Consider the following 20,179-nt stretch of genomic DNA (forward strand, 5'->3'; position numbering starts at 1 on the left):
CCACAGATGGGGAAACTGAGTCACAGAGCTTAGGAAACCTGCCTAAAGTCATAAAGATTGGATTTGAACCCAGACTCTGGCCTGAGCGCCTGCACCCAAGCTATGGGTCACGTGACAGCTGCCCCCCTGGGTCTCAGCATCTAAGCTTACAGGGTCCTCCATAGGGATGACGCAAGCCTCCTCCTGAAAACCAGCGGTCAGTAAGATGAAGTACCTGGAGTGAAAGTGGATGGTGGATGGCTGGGGGTGTCTGGCAGGGGCCGGGGCCGATCCAGCCTCAGCCTTGTTCTTCTATCTGAATCATGAAACTCATTCTTGGGACACCAGGCTTGGAGATAGAGGGTCCACATCTTAGATTTAATTTTTTTTTTTTAAACAGGGTCTCATGTAGCCCAAGCTGGCCTCAAGCTCACTACCATAGCCAAGGATGACCTTGGAGCTCCCAACTGCTGGGATTCCGGGAATGCAGTAGTGTCAATGGTGTATGTGGTACTAGAAACTAACACAGGGATTCATGCATGCTGGGTAGCGCTGGATTGGATCTTTACACTGTATTTACTAGTACCATTTCCAGGTTATTGTTTTTGAAGAAAAAGAGTATTAAAAAGGCTAAAGTATAAAAAAAGCTAACGGCACAAAACAGGGCAATACCTAACTTTTGTTGTTATTTTGCTTTTTGGTTTTTGTTGTTTTGTTTTTGTTTTTCAAGGCAGGATCACTCTCTGTGTGTGTAGCCCTAGCTGTCCTGGAACTCACTCTATAGCCCAGGCTGGCCTCAAACTCAGAGATCCGCCTGCCTCTGCCTCCCAAGTGCTGGGATTAAAGGTGTGCGCCAGCACCCAACTCTTTGATCAACATCTAAGTCTTTAATCCACTGCTGGGCTGGGCTGGGCCCTATCCCTCAGCTCTGCCCTTTGCAGCAAGACTATCCATGCAGCTAGACAGGGCTGTCCCAAATCAGGAGGGATGATGGCTCACACTAGGACAGGCCTGGTAGTATACCTCCTTAATCTCTACTTGCCCTGAAAGGCACCCAGGCAAGTACCCAGAACATATCACAAGGGCAGCAAAGACGGCTCAGTGGGGAGAGATGCTTGCCTCCAAGACTGATGACCTGGGTTCAATTCCCAGGACCCACATGGTAGATGGAAAAGAACTAACTCCCACAAAGTTGTCTTCAACACACAAGCTGTGGCACACGAGCATATGCATGTACATGTATACACACACACACATACACACACACACACACACACACACACACAAATACGTGTAATTTTTAATGAATACATAGCACAGGAACCCAGGACCACCAGGATCCAGCTTAATCCTGAGAGCAGAGTGATTAGAAGTAGACTGGAGGACCCAGAATTACAGCCCACCTAGCCAGGCTTCCCTCCGTGCCTCCGTTTGAGTTCTTTCCAGGATTTGTTCCAGAGGCGCATGTAGAGCCCAGCCTGGGGAAGGGAGCTCACTACTTCCTGTGCATAGACACCCAGCATTTTTGTCTTTCCCGTGTTCCTTCTTACCTCATCTTCCCTGCCCTGGAAAATAAGGGGGTCCTGGATGGAGTCAACCAAATGCTTTTTTTAAAACCTTCATTCACTCTCTTTCCTATGTGATGCTCCCCAGCCTTACATTCTATGGAGCAGTTCTCAGGGTCCTAATGGCAGATGGGAGTCCACTTCCTCTTTATCCCTCCATCTCAGCCCGCCCACAGCTCTCCTTTCTCTCCCATTAAATGCTGACCAGGCCCAACACTGCTTAGCTTCTGAAATACAGTAATTGCGTCCATTCAGGGTGGAGCAGCTGTAGACGTCCATCTACCTTCTCCTGCTTGCAAAGACTACTTCCTTGAGGAACTACTTGCTGTCAGGGATGTTGGAGGAGGAGGAGGAGTCCTTGTCTTTGGTGGTGCAGCCACTGTTGAGTTCCCGTGCTCTGGTGAATAGCTCAAACTTCATAACCATTTATCAAAAAAAAAAAAAAAAAAAAGACCAAAGTTCACGAAAGCAGGAGGGGGGCTTCTTGGAGGGGGTGACCACAGAGAGATGGAGATGAGAAGGCTGGGGGCATGATCAGAATGCATTATATACACGTGTGACATTGTCAATGAAACAAATGTGATACTAAAATCTATATGCCAGGTGTGGCGGCACACGCCTTTCTTTGGTCCCAGCACTTGGCGGGTGGCGGGGCAGAGGAAGGTGCATCTCTGTGAGTTCAAGGCCTGCCTGGTCTACAGAGTGAATTCCAGGTCAAGCTCTTAGCATCTCACATCCCCGAAGCTTCTCTCTGCGGTCTCTAAGTTTGTGCTTTCTTCCTCACTTCCCCACCCGCCACTCATAGATCCAGTGGACCATCCTTAGAGACGAAGCCAGGTACTCTTTCCTCGCTTTTGTGCCCCTCTGATTCTTTCAGATCACTGTGCCAGCCACAGGGCACAGGAGAAAGCTGAATGGGGAACAGAGGCAGGCGAGGAGGGGTCAGAAAGAAGCATAGGCCGGAGGTGTGAGCCTTGGCATGAAGCGGTAAGTAGATTATTCCTCCATCCATGGCTCGGAGGGCCTTGGAGCAGCTTAGCTCTGAGCAGAGAGAAATGAAATAAGAAACAGAAGGCCAAAGAAAAGTCCACGGGTTCCCGGTGGGATTTTTCTTCCTGGGGATTTGAGAAACTGTAGGAAGTCGAGCCCGAAGGAGAGATGCTAGGAGATGGGACTGCCCAAGAATGCCAGCTTAGCGAGAGGTGCGTGTGTTTTCTTGACTTCTGCAGCATTTAGACCAGTTCACCTGGGTAACTCGGGAGACAGGCACTTGGCCCAGCCTTGGGCAATAGTAAAGACAGTCCCATCCATCAGAGGTTCTATGGGTCTGTATTTCCCTGTAAACTGAAGACATTCTGGGCAGATAAAGGCCAAGAATGAATGATCACCGGAAGAGGGGACAATACTATTGGGTCCTCTCAGTTTGGCAGATCATAAAATAAGAAAACAAGAGTCTTATTGCTCTAAGATCTAGCTGGGTCTCAGAGAGGCTCCAAAATTTAGACTCATAAACCTGCTAGACTCCATCCCTCCCCAGACACAGGCTGGGATCTCTAGTCCCTGGGAAGGCAAACAAGGCCCCTAGTAGGCTCTGGGCCAGGGAGCTTGAAGAACTTGCCAAATTTCATAAAAGTCTATAGATCAATGTTCGTCCCAAGTACCCTGTGTATCGCTGACCTAAAAGGGTGAGTCCGAACCTGTTTCCAACTCCCCAGAGACACATGTCATTAGACAAAATGAGCACAGAATATGTGTAAGTATCTGCTAGACTGGGACGGTTGCCCGAAAGGAAATGAGTGCCGGGAATGGGACAGCCCTCTTTGCCCCCTTCCTCCTGAGGGCCTGGAGCGGAGTTACCTCAGAGCATAGGTGCTAAGGCAATGTGACCTTTCAGAGGTGACAGGCGCTCTTGCACAGTTCTGTTCCTACAGCCTGCACTTTGTACAACGTCCTCATGTTCTCCAACCTTCTACCTTGAAGGAGGGTCAGGGTTAGGAGGTCCAGCAGACCTGGATCTGGACTAAAATTTAACTCCAAGAGTCTGACTCCTCCTCATCTTCCTGCAGACACAAAGACGAGATTTCCCAGAAGCCTTTCTTCCAAGTAACCCATGTCACAGAAAGATCTGGAGGATGGTGGTGCATGACGAAGGTGTGCCAGAGTTACAATCCCAAGTCAGCGTCTCTCCTAGTGTGAGAGAGAGGCACTCCAATGACCCCAGAACACCCGATCCAGCAGCAGTGTCCAAGGGAGCTATCTGCACTGGCCATGTGGGGACATCGAGTCACGGGAGTTACTATCTCACCTAGGTCCCTGCACTGTCAAAGTATACGGAAGGCATTCTCCAGGAAGACATAAGTACCCCGTGGCTGGACTGACGTCAACTCCAGAGCTTGATAGAACAGGCAGTGCACTCTCATCAGAGTTCAACCTTAGCTTCCACCATTGCAGGGTTTATGCCTCTTACTTTTGCCCATCTTAAAACCCCAAAATAGGTGAGTGTATAGCTCAGTCCATAGAGGACTTGCCTACCATGGCCGAAGACTGGGTTTGATCCCTTGTACCTCACACGCTGGGCATGATCACACACTCCTGTACTCCCAGCCCTTGGGAGGTGGAGGCAAGAGGATCAGTTCAAGTCATTACGCAGTAGGTTTTGAAGTCAGCCTAGGCTACAGCAGATCCTATCTCTTAATCCTAGCACTTGGGAGGCGGAGTTCGAGGTCAGCCTGGCCCACAAAGTGAGTTCGGGGACAGCCCGGGCTGTTACACAGAGAAAGACTGTCTCAAAAAATCAAACAAACAAACAAACAAAAAATCTGGGCATAGTGGGGGCAGTGGTGGCGGTACATGCCTTTAATCCCTGCGCTAGGGAGGTAGAGGCAGGTGGATCTCTGTGAGCTCCAGCAGACTAGACAGGGCTTCAGAGTGAGACCCTGTCTCATAAATAAATAAATAAATAAATAAATAAATAAATAAATAAATAAATAAATAAATAAGCTAGACATGGTGATGCCTGCCTTTAATAACAGCATCAGGAGGCAGAGGCATGTGGATCTCTGTGAGTTCAAGGCCAGCCAGGGCTACAGAGTGAGAACTCAGCTCAAAAAAAATTGAATTAAATTAAACCCCTAAAAGACTAGAGTTGAACTTAACAATAAAGTATTTGCCTAGCTAGCATTTGCAAGGTCCTAGGTTCAATTCCCCTGCACCACAAAAAAATAAACATAAAATCCAGGAAAAGGTCCTTCGGCATGCACAGGGCTAAAGGAAATGCTATACAGTGCTGAGCACATATTACACACTCAATAAAATGTGGTTAGGTCACCCATAGCTAGTCACAAACCCTGAGTTACAATATCCCTGAAAGAAACCAAAGCAGTTCAAGTGTGGTGGCCCACGCCTGCAATCCCAGCATTCGGGAGGCGGAAGCAGGTCAAAGGCTGTGAGTTCAAGGCCAGCCTGGGCTCCAGAGTGGAAAGGAAAAGAAAGGTTTGCCTTTACTTAACACCAAAGTGGAGTCAGGTGTGGAGGCGCACGCCTTTAATCCCAGCACTGGAGAGGCAGAGGCAAGCGGATCTCTGTGAGTTCAAGGCCAGCCTGGTCTATAAACTGAGTTCCAGGACAGCCAGGCTGTGACACAGAGAAACTCTGTCTGGGGGAGGTGGGGGAGTTGACCCAAAGTGGAACGCCAAGCCATTTGTGTCTACTAGGACAAATGACAAGGCTCAGAAACAGCCATTCCCCCCCACATGTCACACAGCCAAGCCTGTGTCTGATGCCTGACACCTGAAATTAAAGAATGTTTAAAAAGAATTCGACTGCCTTTCCCAAATGCATGCCATTAAAGTGGACAATGAGAACCAGTCAATCCTGAAGACAGGCAGAGCAAGGTACCTACTTCCTGGCTTCATTCACTCAGACACTCACCAAATGACAGACAGCTAAGCCAGGTCCTGGGGACACAAAAGCACAGCCAGCCACTGTCACTGCCTTCCAGAGCTTTTTCCGCCATAACCAATCACAGTGAAGTGTTTCTATGATGGCTGGAGGAAAGGCGTGCCATGCGCAGAACTGAGGGGCCGAGGGCAGGTGTGGACAACCCCACCCGAGGGTCAACAAGGGCTATGATGGGGGAAGGGAGCCCTGGGGCTGTCGGGGGGACAGGCAAATGTGGACCCAGAGTGTCTGGAAGTAGGCTGGGGCTAGAGGGCCAATGAACTGCTGACCTACAGCAGCGTACGAGGTGTATTGAGATGTCGGAGGACTCAGGGCAGGGTGGGGCTGCCTCTGCACAGGGAGGCCGAGCATCCTTAGTACTCCATGGTGGTGAACATCTGTCATCCCAGCCTTCAGGAGGCAGAGGGAGGAGAACTGGGTTCTAAGTCAGCCTGGGCTAACAATGGGGGACTCTCTCTTTCAAAAAATAATAATAATAATTCATTACTTATTAATTAATGAAAGCATTCTTTCAGGCTGAGAAGTTCACCCACCTCTCTCACACTGAGGCTGTCACCCAAGAGCCAGGGCATCTGCAGGGCATCCGCAGATGCATCCATCATAGGCTGGGAGCTCCATAAAGCCATATGTGGAGGTTCACACTGGGGTGCATCTACTCCCAGGGAGCTGATGCACAGCCTCCAGAAGATTCCTGAGAGGGGCTGTGACTGCCACAAGAAAGGTAGAGAGAAAATGCCCAGCAACACACTGAGTGAACACCCCGACCACAGTGTTAGATCAGGCTTTCCCTCACTGTCTCCTGCATGGATGGCTCGGGACATATAAAGGGTAGGTAGGGTTTCAGGACCTGACAGAGCTACAGAGAGCAGAGGTACACTCCAACACAAGGAGGCCGGCAGGGAAGACCATTTTCATCACCAAAACAAACATCCGTGTGTGCTGGGCCTCGGGCCCTGGGCTAGACTTTTAAAAACCTTAGGGAAGAAGAATGTCTTCCCAGCCTCTTGTTCCCTGGGCTATACGACAAATCGAAGTCCCTAAATGTAGACATAAACCACCCAAGGCAATTCACTGCCATCCCCAGAACAGGCTTAAACTTTCAGCTGGCAGTTGCCTAGCAACAGGTAACCCCAAAGACATATCACCAAACCCAGATGTCAAAAGGTCATTTTGTGGACACACTGGTTCTAAAAACTAGTCCACCGAAAGCCTGTCTGCCAGACCTCTGTAGAGCTATAGGACAAAGGTGCAGACCCCTCTGGTGCAGGGGGAGCCAGGAAGCCGGGCGATGGCTGCACGGTTGCCCACCACTGCAGAGCAGCAGGCAGAAGCAATAGCTGCCTCTTGACTTCCTTCTTCAGATCACACCAGCAATTAATCTGCCAAGAAGTTGCTCAGCGGATCCCAGCCATGCCTAAATAAAGACGCAGTCCATGCCATGAGCACCGAGCTGAACCTGTCCCCAGCCTGCTCTAAAGCCAGCCAGCACCCTTAGCAGGCACAAGGACCTGCTAGGCCAGGTATGATGGTCCCCCAGCTACAGAGTTGCTGAAGCAGGATTCTCCACGCCCAGGCTGGGCAACACATAGTAAGAATCATTGGTTCTATCGTTTGGTTGGTTGGATGTTTTGCTTTTGGGGGTTTCGTTTTGTTTGAGACAAGGCCTCACTATGTAAAGCAGGCTGGTCTGAAACTCACTTTGTAGACCAGGCTAGTCCTAAATTCATAGAGATCTCCCTGCCTCTGCCTCTTGAATACCGGAATTAAAGGAATGTGCCGCCACGCCTGACCCGCCCCTCCCACCCCCCATCTACTATTTTAAAAATAAAAACCTCTGAACTGTGCGAGGCTCTGCTGGGCAGGATGACAGACCTCAAACTACAACTCAAAGTGAACCCCAGGGAGCAGGTTTTAGCCAACTCTCCGCCGCCGCCGCCTCACCCCCTCAAAACAAGCACAAGAGGCCAATGGGCCTCACTGTCTACAACCCGGAATTTCTTTTTCTCTTTTCGCTTTTTTTCTTATCTTTCCTTTCTCCCTTTTATTATTATTATTTTTTTTAATGAAAAGCTCATAAATTCTATTATCTAAGAGTCACGTGAAATTTGAGTTTTCTAAGACAAAGTCTATGAGGCAAACCATCACAGGACCCCCCACTAAAGTGGACCTTCTCTGGAATCCATCCTCCCATCTTGGGGAAAGGTCTTGGGGGTAGGGAGGTCAGGGGCAAATAAACACACCCATCTAAAAGCGATTCCGGAGGGGCAACTGCGGAAGTCAAACAACAACAAATAAGGGGGATATAAATCTAGATAAAATATTAAAATCATTAAATGGCTGCTGCTCCCTGAAGATTGGGAAAAATGAAGAGAGTTAATTAAAAGCAATCTCCATGCACTGCTGAGCCGGCCAGCCCTGATAAATCAACAGCTGGGGCTGCTGTGGAGGGCAGACAGGGGCGGGGGCTATGGCGCTCTCTGCCGCTCGGAGATGCCTGTGACGGTGAACTGAACGCCGGGACTGAAGTTTCATGTTTTATTAAATATTTTATGACTGCTGAATAAAGTTGTTCTTTAGAGAGAAACAGAGAAATGATGGGCTGAGAGAAGGGACGCTCCTCACAGATGAAGAAGTATGTTTGATTTCAAACACACTTGGGGAATTAATACTGTCCCCAAATGCAACGGTAGATAAAACATTGTCTGGGAGACCCTCTCTGAGAAAGCTTGGGTTTTTGTGAAGGTTTGTGGAAAACAGCACCTAGAGAGGAAAAGATACAGAAAGGAGACGGGAGCAGGAAAGAGACAGAAAACAAAGACAGAGAAGACTTACAAACTTCCCATTGGTGATCCAAGCTAGACTTTTAACACAAAACTAAAGTCAGCAGAAAATGCCCCCCCCCCTTTCATCTCTACTTCCTTGAGTCCTTTTTTCTGCAGTCAAAGTTTGGAGACTTTATTATTATTTTAAATGTTCTACAACGCTCAGAATTTTCAAGCCCAGTTGAAGTAGAAAGACCAGCCACTTCTTAGGTGTCGGAAGATAGATCCCGTCTCTATGCTGAGGGAAACCCTCAGTCCTTCCCTGATGAAAACATAATCAAGGGAAATGATTGGGGGAAGTGGTTTTTTTCTCCTCCATAGACTTGGGATTGGAAGGAGAGTTGTGTGCATTGGGGAAACATAAGGACTTATGCATTTGGATATGCATTTTAATTAGGTGGACAGAAGCAGCCGCCTGTTAATTTTTCTTGCTTGTTTCCACTTAGCATTCATCACAGGCAGAACCACCACAGAGCGCTCCCACGATAATAGATGGTTCTGCATTGGCTTAAGTCCTCAGGGAAAATAATTAGCGAGAGAGAATATATTCTCTCCACTCCCAATGCCCCAGACACCCTGCCCTCCCCCATCTCCAGCAGCAGTTACCTCCCCTCTCAGCACCCCACCCCACCCCAATGGCAGTGGTTTCCCAGGGAGAGGCCTAGGGGAACAGTCAGCCTCCTGCCTCTCCGGCGCTAACTTCACCGAAGAGTAAGTCTAGAAGTAGAGACAGAAACCAGGTCCTTCTGGAAGTAGATGCCCCTAAATAGAGACAGGGAGGCCATTTGGCTTGTAATCAGCATTTGGCCAGGACAGGATGAAGGATGCTCTGAAGTCAGATCCACTGAGACTATCCCCACTGGGCCCAACAGAGATCCATGGGAAGCCGTTGCTTGAGGATGATGGAGGTAGGGAGGGCTTTGTACTTGATTTGCTTCTATAAAATAAAAGACCCTTGTAGCTTGCTTCAAGATTGTATCTGAAGTACCTCCAACACTAGAAAACAAGATCTGACTTAATGACTCAAACCCGTCACGAGCTTTTTACATCTAGTTTTCTATAAATAAGATGTTCTTTTTCACGGCCTCCCACATCAACAGTTGGCCCTCCTTGGGTCTCCAGCAGATGCACGCTCCAGCTGCCTTTCATGCCTTCTTGCCCCTTCATCGTCTTGATGGATGGAGCCAGAGCTTGGCTGAAGACCCAAGCCCCACACTCCAAGGAAAGTTCCCCCCACCCACCCACCGACCTTCCCACTTCTGCCGATTCTGTGGATGACTCAGTTCAGGGCTTCCAGAGGGAAATGGGGGCTTTTCCTGAGCTCATCTTCTCACCTGCTTCAAATCCAGACCCTGGGAAACCCCTCTGAGCTCCCAGGACTATAGAATCACAGAGGGATGAGCAAGGTTTGCATTTCCTAAAGAAATAATGATTAGATAGGATGCCAGTGACGTGCCTAGATTCCGTCTTTTGGATAATGTTTAATCAGCCAGCCGTGGCGGGGCAGACCTCTGACCCCGGCTACTCAGGAGGCAGGCCCAGAAGATACCTGGTAAGGCCTGGTCTCAAAAGAACCACGCTGGTTATGTGGCTCGACAGAAAACTCGCCTAGCATGGGCCAGACCCTGGGTTTGACCCCCAACAATATACACATCTAATAGATTAGGTATCATTGACTCTGAGAAGGCCTCCATTCATGACAGAAAAGTTTAGCTCTCCCAGGAACACCACCCATTGGGAGTTTCCACTTTCTGAAAAGTTCTTGTCTTTTTTTTTTTTTTTTTTTTTTTTTTTCACTTGGTTCCTTGAAAAATAAGTAGGGACTTGGGCAAGAAAAGAGTAAATAAAAGAAGATGTAGGCTCTCCTCACCATGCAAAAAATGATGGGCTCAGGTTTTGTTTATTGCTTCCTGGGTTGTTTTGGATTTTTTTTTTTGGTTGGTTGTTTTGTTTTTGTTTGTATGTGTGTGTTTCTATGTGTCTATGTATTTTAGACAAATTCTTGGGTATCCCAGGCTCACTTCTCACTATGTAGCTGAAGAGAGCCTTGAACTCCTAATTCCCTGCCTCCACTTCCTGAGTGCTGGGATCAAAGGCATGTGCCACCATGCCTCCTGTATGTGGTGCTAGAGTTCAAACTCAGGGCTTCAGTGTTAACCAACACTCAACCAACTGGGCTACATCCTTAGGCCCGTGCTGTTATTTTGTCTTGTTTTGTTTTCTTTGAGACAAAGTCTCAGTCTGCAGCCCAGGCTGGCCTTGAACTCCCAAGTGAGCCACCACTCTTGACTCTCAATCTGTCCTGACATCCCAGGTGCTCCCTCCCTCACATGGTGACAGATTCCGCTCATGAGGAATTCTTACCCTTAATGTCAAAAGGGGAACAAGGGGCCATCACTGTGGCCAGGGGTGGGAGAAGTGAAGTTCTGGATTTCCAGAGTGGTATGCCTAGAAGAGGAGGCGTAAAGAAGCTGAATTCTATAACACTATTAGCATTGTCTGAGGCGTGATAACAGAGGGACGGACAGCCTTTCCCATCTGGAACCGTGGCCTCTGATTTGTAACGAGTCCGAAAATAAAGGCAATCTAGTCCTCTACCCTAAAGAACTGAACACAGAGAATCAAGCAGTTACTAATACAAATGATGTTCATAGCCTCTGTATTTGCAACAGCCGAGAATGGGAATGGCCCAAGTGTCCACTAACAGATAGATGGATAAACAAAGTGTGGCCTCGATATACAATGGCCATAAAAAGGACTGAAGGTCTGATGTATGCTACAACATGGATGACCCCTGAGTCACCGAGCAGAGTGACATAAGGCAGACACAAAAGGACAAATACTCAAGTTTCCACTCATCTGAGATCCTTAGGCAGAAAGTAAAATGGCACTTCTAGATGTAGGAAGCAGGGACACAGTTTTGTTTGGTGCTGAAGACTGAACCTGAGGGCCTTGCCCGTACAAGCCCCTGCTCCCACTGAGTTATCTCCCAGCCCAGCAAGGTGTTTAATGAGTACACATAAACTTTTGTTTGGAGTGATGAAAAAGCTCTAAAAATAATGATAATGACTGACTGGTAACTATAAGTGTATTTAATGTGGGCTAGCAAGATGGCTAAGTGAATAAAGGTACTTGCCACCAAGGTTGACAACCTGAATTCAATCTTTGGGAACCATAAGATAGACAAAGAGAACTGACTTCCTCAAGTTGTCCTCTCGCCTCCATAAGCACATGGCACACCAGGGCATGTGTCTCCATGTGTATGTGTGCCCACGCACAATAAATAAATATTGTTAATTTGTGTTTAACACTGCTGAATTGCATGCCTTAAAAAGGTGTTTTTTATGGTATGCATATCTTATCACAGACTTTTAAAAGTAAAGGGGATGCCTGTCTGATGGAGATCAATCATTTCATTTTTTCGTTTGGTTTAGGACTCAGGATTTACATGCTGGCTTCTGTGCATTTGCTGATAAATTCTGCAAGCCCTTCTTCCTCCTTTAGGCTTGTAGAAAATTGCCAAGGGAGATTTCAACCACAGAAAAGCCTGATAATAATCCCCCAGTGGAGTCTGTGATGTCAATAAAGGGAAGGCAATGAAATTCCAATCTAGAGGCTGCTGGTGCCCACACAGGGATAAGCCAGCTCCTGGGTGTCCATTGGGCACCTCTCTTTCCCCAGCAGTAAAACAAGCTGCACCAGAGGAAGCTGGCTGAGACATCAGTACAGGCCCGCAAACTTCCGGTCACTTAGAAACCAGGCTCTTGCGGCTGTGCAAATGAAAAAGAAACAAGCACTTTGCATCCATGTCATTTGAGCTGGGTACCACGGCAAAATGATGGCGTAGAGGAAATCCAGAGGATCAGCTTAAGGCTTGGTTCCCCGTTCTCTAAACTCAAGAATCAAACCCAAGGCTTCACACATCCTAGATGAGTACCCAGCAATGAGTTACAACCCCAATATGTAGAAGAGGAGGAGGAGGAGAAGGAAGAAAGGGGAAATGTTTTCAATAATTCCATTCTTCTTCACATCTTTCCAGATGTGAAATTTCCATGGCTTTTTTTTCTTTCTTTTCTTTTTCTTTTTTTCTTTTCTTTTTTTTTTTGGTTTTTTTTTTTTCTTTTTTTCTTTTGGTTTTTCTATGTAGCCCTGGCTGTTCTGTAATGCACTCTGTAGACCAGGCTAACTCAAAGATTCACCTGCCTCTGCCTCCTGAGTGCTGGGATCAAAGGCATGCACCACCACCATCCAGCTGAGAGCTTTTAAATAACAAAATAGGCCAACTGGTCTCCTGGCTGGTCTTTCCTTTCTCCTAGGCCTCTAGTTACAGGGCCAATAAGAAAAGCCCACGTTCTGAACAGCCAGGCCACCAGGTCCTCAGTCTTAGGTCCTGAGAAGGGATGGGATGTCCCATCATGTTAGAACCCCAAGTGGAGACTCTACATGACAAAACTGGACCCCAAAGAGTAAAACTACAGAAGGGCTTCCAGGCCTTACCTCTCCCTTCTAGAGCAACACTCTAGAAACAAGAGACTGACCACTAACTGTCCCCCCAACCCCCACCCAAAATGACCGAAGTAAGAGCTAGGAAGATTTTTGGTTTGATTTTGGGATTTTGGTTTTGTTTTGTTTCATTTTGGGTGGGGGAGAATTGCTGTTTTGAGACAGGGTCTCACTGTGTAGCCCTGGCTGTCCTGGAACTCACTCTAAACCAGGCTGGCCTCAAACTCCCACACAGAGATCTGCCGGCCTCGGCCTCCAAGTGCTGGCATTAAAGGTGTGTGCCATCACACCTGACCAAAAGCCAGGACGGGAATTATGGAATCAAGTGCATGTCCTCATCTTAAAGGAATAGGAAGCTCCGGGAAGGGACAGGTCAGGATAGCAGAGCTAGCCGAGAGGGCTCCGAGCTCCTTGTGAGCCGCTTCTGCACCCTGACTCCAAAGTCACCAAAGCTGCTGTAGTCACTGGTCAGAAGAGACAGTCTGCAGTGCAGACAACGAAAGGGTTCGAAACAGGAAACATTTGCTGGTAGAATGTCAACTATGCATGTTACAAAGAGCAGGTTCAGGGTTGGGGATTTAGCTCAGTGGTAGAGCGCTTGCCCCCCTGGGTTCAGTCCTCAGCTCTGGGGGAAAAAAAAAAAAAGACAAAGCAGGTTCTCCAGATGAGTAAGAATGACAAGGACATTTAAGGCAACCTGAGGTGACCACAGTCCCTGGAATCGGGGCAGGGCGGCTAAAGGGGGATGGGTACATGGAGAATTAGACATGTCATTGTTTTCCAGCTTCAGCAGACCTGGCGGGTTGAGGCTCTCAGGGTACGGAGTCTGAACTCAGCCTTCCCTGCCTCCACAGAGTCCCCAGTCTCAACCTCCCTCAGCTTCCTCTCTTCACAAACACAGGACCCAGACATTCTCCACACTCCGCTTCTCCAGTCCCATCCCCTCCCCCAGGGACACCTCCTAACTCCTCCTTTTAAAACTCTAATGCAAATCACAGGCTTCAAAACAAAAATACCTTCCCTTGGTGACAGTTTTACGAGGCCAGCTCTGTTCCTCCATATGGTTTGACAGACTGTGAAACACCAGTAACTTGACCAATAAGAAAAACAAACCACACACAAACACCACACCTCATCCCTTCCCAGTCACTCTGGCAGCTAGAAAACTTGAGAGCTGGAAACAGATCATCCTGTGGTGCTCTTCTGCAGTTCAAACAGTCATCTCTGCAGTTCCAGACCACACAGTAGCTTTATCCACTCACCCATCCTCTCCTCCCTACCCCAGGCCACTTTATCTTTCCTTGTTAAATACCTTCATAGTTAAAGACTATTTAAAATAGGGTCATGCTTATATAAGACTCCCGACGGAAAATCGCAGCAGGGTAAAAAATATTCCAGCGCTTGTGGGATTTTTTTTTTTTTTTTTTTTTTTTTGGCCTGAGGTTTGCCACATTTGGCTACATTTCTGCCTTCGAGTGACTTTCAAAACACTCAAAACCCACAAAAGTTACTTTGCGGAGGTTGGGATAATAAACAGCCCCCCCCCCCATCCTGGGGTTGTTTTATGACGAAGGCCCTGCTGCCACCTCCAGCAACAGGGCTGCAGTTTGAAAAGCGGATGCCAGCCTCAGTTTCCGTTCTTTTTTGGGTACGTGCTCAAAACAAGGCATGCTGACCATGCATGATATGTTTGGTATTGATCTGAGAGGATGGTTCCTGAGATGTTACGGCTTTTCGAGGATGAATCCGAATCCTAGCTGTCCAAAGAGTCGAGGAAAGATGGAAAGCTTCCAAGTCAGTCACCATGGGATCCCGGTCCGCTTTACAGGTCTCAGATGTTCCCCAGGAGGTCTACAGACCGGACTGCTCTCAAAGGTTTACCCTGTGACAATGCCTCCACTTGGATTCTGACAGAAACTGGGGCCCTTTGTGGGTATGAACATCCCATGGGGGGAAAAATGTTTGCTAATGAAATTTAGAGGCCTTAGGGCTTTTTTTAAAGATGTACTTTGTGTGTGTGTGTGTGTGTGTGTGTGTGTGTGTGTGTGTGTGTGTTCCTGTGTAGTCCAGAAAAGAGTGTCAAATAATCCCTCGAGCTTGTATTGCAGGCAGTTTGAGATGCTCTATTTGGTGCTAAGAACCGAACTCGGATCCTCTGGCAGACAGCAGCAAGGGCTTTTAATGGGGGAGCCATCTCTTCCTGCATCCCTTTTTATTTTTAGGCTGCTGAGTAAAAGCAAAGAGCCCAGAGCAGTGCTCAAGCATCTGTTGGATTCAAGGGTCCCCTTTTCCATAAAGGACTAAAATAATGTCCATAAAAGGCTGCAAGTTCACAAAGCCCCAACCCCACTGTTCTCCACTTAGTCCCTACTCACCACCCCCTCCCCAACCAAAATAGCCTAGACAAGATTAGGACCAGGAATGTGGCCCCCTGGCCCTTCCTCTCTGATAGCTAAACTGGCCGCCACAGTAAGAGTAAGGTCTGGCTTCTAACTCTCATGTTCCCCAAGACCACTTTAGATTAGAACATATATTATCCACATCGGAGATTGGATAGAAAAAATGAAGGCTGGAGGTCCATCTATACACATGAGCCATGTTGGATCTTGATTAAGTAAACATTTACTTCTCTCATAGTTATGTCCTTCATAATAAAGCAGAGGTATCCACCCTGACCTCCAAGCTAGAGTAACTCTTCACAAAGTCAAGTTTAGATGCAACTGTGTACATGTAATCATAGTGATAAGCAGGACTACATAGTTTACTTTTCTCATTGTTTATAATCAACGTATTAAAGCCCTAACTAGAGTAATTAAATAATGATAGCATTTATTCCTCTCTGAGCTTGGAGTTATAAAAATAGATACATATGTACATGACCAAGTCTGGCAGAAGGTGGCAGGCATTCCCAGTTAAGTGCTACGGCCAGAGTTTCGAGAAGCCTCTGAGAGATTGCACTGTTTAAAGTGCTGTTGGCAGACATGGGGGAAGGTGAGTTACCAAAACTAGAATATTGAGGTTAGAACTTATAATAAAAGCGATCTAAGGCGGGGAGATAGCTCAGCAAGTAACCATGCTTGCTTCCAAGCCTGAGCTGAGTTCAATCCCCAGAGTGGAAAGGGAGAATCAACTCCAAAAGTTGTCCTCTGACAACACACATGTACACACACACACACACACACACACACACACACACACACTTGCACTTGTACCAACACCTCACCCGATCGAGATACACACCTATAAAATAGTAATTTTTTTTTTTTAAACAGTGTCTCTCTATGTAGCTCTGGCTGTCCTGGAACTCACTGTGTAGCCTAGACTGGACACGAACTCACAGAGACACACCTGCCTCTGTCTTTCAAGTGCTGGAATTAATTAAAGGCATGTGCCATCATGCCCAGCTACAATAAGTAATTTTTTTTTAATTTAAGCATTTGATTTCCTAAGTATATAGAAATCAACAAGTATACAATATGTAACTTGCACACATGCCCTTACCAAAGCTATAGGTGGCCCTTAACCTATGTATACAGAAATTGAGGATGACTCCAACAGTCAATGCACTCAGACAATGTAGCTGCTAACTTAAATAGCACAAAAACTCACATGTACACACCATACATGTCCACCCGTGCTGTTGAATTCTATTTGTCCAGATGCGACTGCTTCATTGTAGGGCCTCCTGCCGAGTCCCCTTTCTGATCTAATCTGTCCAGGCAGCTCCTGTTTCTGCCTCTAACACCCTATTGGGCAGTAACAAGAAGTTAAAGGCTACCACGGAGAAGCCCGACTGTCAGCTTCAGAGAGGAAGGGGTGAAAGCCACAAGGAGGAAAAGGGGAGTTGAGAGGAGATCAAAGACAGCCAGGAAGAAAGGCAAACCACCAAGAAAGGCTGTTTTCAGGCGCTTGGGACTCTACAGAAGACACCCCCACCACACCCCACGCAAAGCAAAGAGATTCAAGTTAGCCATCCAGTCACCCAGTGAATTGAATTATTAAATGCCCCACATGGAAAAAAAAAAAAAAAAAAAAAAAAAAGACCTAGCATGATGAAAAGTAACCCATAGTCTAAGGCGGCAGAGAGCCCTGCACAAGGTTGCATGAAAGAAACCTGAGCTGGCTTCTTCCCCACGTCGTAACTACTGCTACTTATCCCGCAGTCCAAGAGGAAATCTTTGTGTGACCAGTTTCTGTAGGGGGCGTCCGTGATGTTGCCTTTTTAAAAACCAGAGAGACTGCGCGCACACGGAGAAAATGCTAATGCGGTTTGGAGCTCCAGTTCATTGTCAGGAGGGGCACACAAGGATAAACACATAAGCTCTCCAAACCATTCTCCTCGCTCCTCCTCCTCCCTGCGCCCCCATCCATCCCTTCGGCTTGATGTGGTCGCTGCGCTTTGTTCTAATTTAGCCCATGCATAATTTATTCACGTGTGTTTTGTTTCCTAACCAGCAACTTCTAAAAACAAATGAAATATGTAGATGTTTTATTAAACAAGTTGTTTTTTAAAATAATAATAATAATAAAAGCAGATGACGTCGGTCTCCCAGTAACGACGCGTGTGCTCCTGCGTGCGGAGTTTTTAAAATGTCCAGGCTGTAAAAAGCTTGGCCATTGGGGTTATTGTTTACACCCTTAGCCCTGGGGGGGGGGGGGAGAAGGATGGGATGCAAAAAGGGTTGGCTAATTATAAAATGACCGCTCTACTCCCTCCTAGGAAAGGCAGGCAGGGGTGTGTGTGTGAGCTCCCGTGTGCGTGTGCCAAGACAGTTACAAATGCATCCCACGGCAAGTGTTTCCAATTATTAAGGAGTACACGTGTAATTCAGAACTAATTCCACTACCGAGATTGGCCACCTTCTTGCTTCTCTGTCCCTTCCCCCACTACCCCTACACACGCACACTTCTGTGTCCAGAAAAAAAGAAAAGTGGACCGATCTGGGGAACCCTGGAGCGTGGAGCTCCTGCGCGCGTCCGAGCGTAAGCCTGCTCCCGGGCATCAAGGATACCGCTTTCCCAATAAGGAACCCCATACACATAGCAATAGATCTCTCAGACTTGAGTTTACCAAGCGGCATCAGCTCGGTACGTGATTTCGGCTGGAAATGAGGAAATTGCAAATCAGCTGTGTGGGTTCTGGAGAAACTCCCGGCATCAGCGGTGTGGCGGCGCGAGTCGGCGAGGACGCGGCGAAGTTACGCCCATTTAGTCTGCCATAAAACATTTTCTCTCTTAGGTGAAATGCTGTCGCCAGTGCAAAGTAGCTGAGCTTCCGTGCGAGAACTGGAGCCAGGAACTCCCATCAAGCTCAGCCTCCAATGTCTTCTTTACAGCAATATCTTGTAGAAACTCCGAGATCTGGGACATCCCTGCCCTATTCCTGGTCGCTGGCTGGTGCAAACGCAGCGGGTTCTCCCTAGGCGTTTCTTGGCTCTAGGAATCCCCTACCCCACCCCCCCGCCCCCTGCGCCACCCTCCTGCTCTCCAAAGCAAACCATGTTTTTGACTCCAGAAGCCAGGGGTTTCGGACGCTGCTGAGAGCAGTTAAAAGAGCCAGGGTCGATCACTGCCACACATTAGGAAGAATTGGCATGAAACATCCATGCTCACCCTCCTTCTCTCAGAGGCTTTCTCACCCGGGCGGGGAAGTCCTAGAACACCCGGCACCTACCCGGAGCCCACGCTGCGCCGCGATTCCCAGGGATCCACCCTCTGCCAACATCCCTGCCAATAGCGCCCCTTGAGAGCCACACTAGTTTTCCGAGGCCACCCCCGGCTCCGCGATCGCCCGCGGACTTGGCGGCTCACATTCACAGTCCACCGACTGGAAGAAGGAAGGGAGGAAGGAAAGAAGGTAGGAAAAAAGGAAGGAAGGAAGGAAGGAAGGAAGGAAGGAAGGAAGGAAGGAAGGAAGGAAGGAAGGAAGACAAGCAGCTCCGACCGGGGACCGGCCCCCGCGAGTCCTCGTGCAGCCCGCCCCCCTCTGTCCGCTCAAAGTCTCCCGGAGGCACCTGCCCCTCGCTGTTGCCAGAGCCCCAAACCGCCTCCGCCCGCCTCGGCTTTTCACCCAGAGCAGGCGAGCACACCATTCATAAGACCTGCAGCTTCCCTGCCTCCATATCAACCCCCAAATTAATCCAGGTCGTTAATTTACTACAGCCCACAAATACGCAAACACACCGGCGACCGCCCGGAGCGCCTCCCTGATCCCCGGCTGCCGGAGTGGAGAAGCCTGGGGCAAGCACCTGGGCCCCAGGACTCCCGAGACCCGCCGCTCCGCGCGCAGTCCTCCCAACTCCGGAAGGTTTGCACAAACTCCCTGCGAGAGCTCGGAAGGCAGAGCGAACGCCAGCAAACTCCGCAGCCACAGCGGTCGCTCATCCCGCCAGGGCGGACGAGCAGCGGAGCCGGGAAGCCTCCGGCTTGGAGCGCAGGGCTCAGCGGAGCGCACGACGCGGCCCCTGCCCCGCGCTCCGACCGGGCTCAGCCAGCCTCGCGCGGCGCCGAGAGAGGCAGAGGACTCCCGGGACCGTGCAGCCCCGAGCTGCTCGCGACCCCCGCAGCTCGGGAGCAGGCGCCGCCGCTCCGGGCTCCCTCCCGGTCCGGGTCAGCCAATTAAGCAGAACGCAAATGTAACAATTTTCTTTTTGTTAATTGCATCTCCTGACATTTCTGCGCGCTGGGAGGAAAAAAAAAAAAAGATGAAGAAGTAAGAGCAGAAGAAAAGAGAAGCCCGGGCGCAGCGGGAGGCGTCTGCAAGAGTCGGGCGCCGGCTGCGCTCCGCAAGGCGCCTTTTTTTCATATTGAAACCACGCGGAATATGTACATTTTTTAGTCTTACTTACGCTTTCAGGGGGTTGTGAATGACAGTCGCCATTTTGCTACAATGTAACAGAATATTGTCTGTCTCAGAGTTCTAAAGGTTCGCTCAGGGGAAGCGGCAGGCCAATCAGAGCACGGGATACCGGCCTGCAGGCCAATCGGCGCGGCTGGTCGCCAGGTAGGCGGGGCCTGCGTGGTGGTAGTTATTAGGGGAGCTGTCAAAGCCCAGAGGTCACTCCCTTTTGTAGAGCCCGAGAGCGAGCAGGTCTTAAAGGGGCAGTACAGTGTTGGTAGCGCCTTTTCTGATTGGGGCTAGTGGAGACACATGGGAGAGCATTCTCGCTTAGTTTGAGTCTCTACTTCACTAAATAACTGCAGAGAGTTTGCGCTCCTGGACAGGAATATTTACATAGTGCCAACAAAACCATTAAATCCCATTCATTAGCTTTGGGCTTTATATATCACAGTTTTTAACCCTTCCCCCCCCCCCGGCTCCCCACCTCCCCCCACCCCACCCCACCCCCG

At 48.7% G+C, this 20,179-nt stretch overlaps 1 protein-coding gene across 3 annotated transcripts in view; it reads right to left on the minus strand.

Moving 5' to 3' along the window:
* Positions 1–19,738, minus strand: part of Dpf3 (double PHD fingers 3) — a 287,665-nt gene extending 267,927 nt beyond the window's left edge. For all 3 annotated transcript variants that reach the window (XM_028877217.2, XM_028877243.2, XM_028877225.2), the window contains exon 1: positions 19,678–19,738. In XM_028877217.2, coding sequence (XP_028733050.1) covers positions 19,678–19,709 — 32 coding nt within the window. In that variant the 5' untranslated portion in view covers positions 19,710–19,738. The remainder of the gene's footprint in view (positions 1–19,677) is intronic.
* Between the last annotated feature and the right edge of the window lie 441 nt (positions 19,739–20,179).

The sequence above is a fragment of the Peromyscus leucopus genome, chromosome 14 (genome assembly GCF_004664715.2).
Source record: "Peromyscus leucopus breed LL Stock chromosome 14, UCI_PerLeu_2.1, whole genome shotgun sequence".
NCBI lineage: Eukaryota > Metazoa > Chordata > Mammalia > Rodentia > Cricetidae > Peromyscus > Peromyscus leucopus.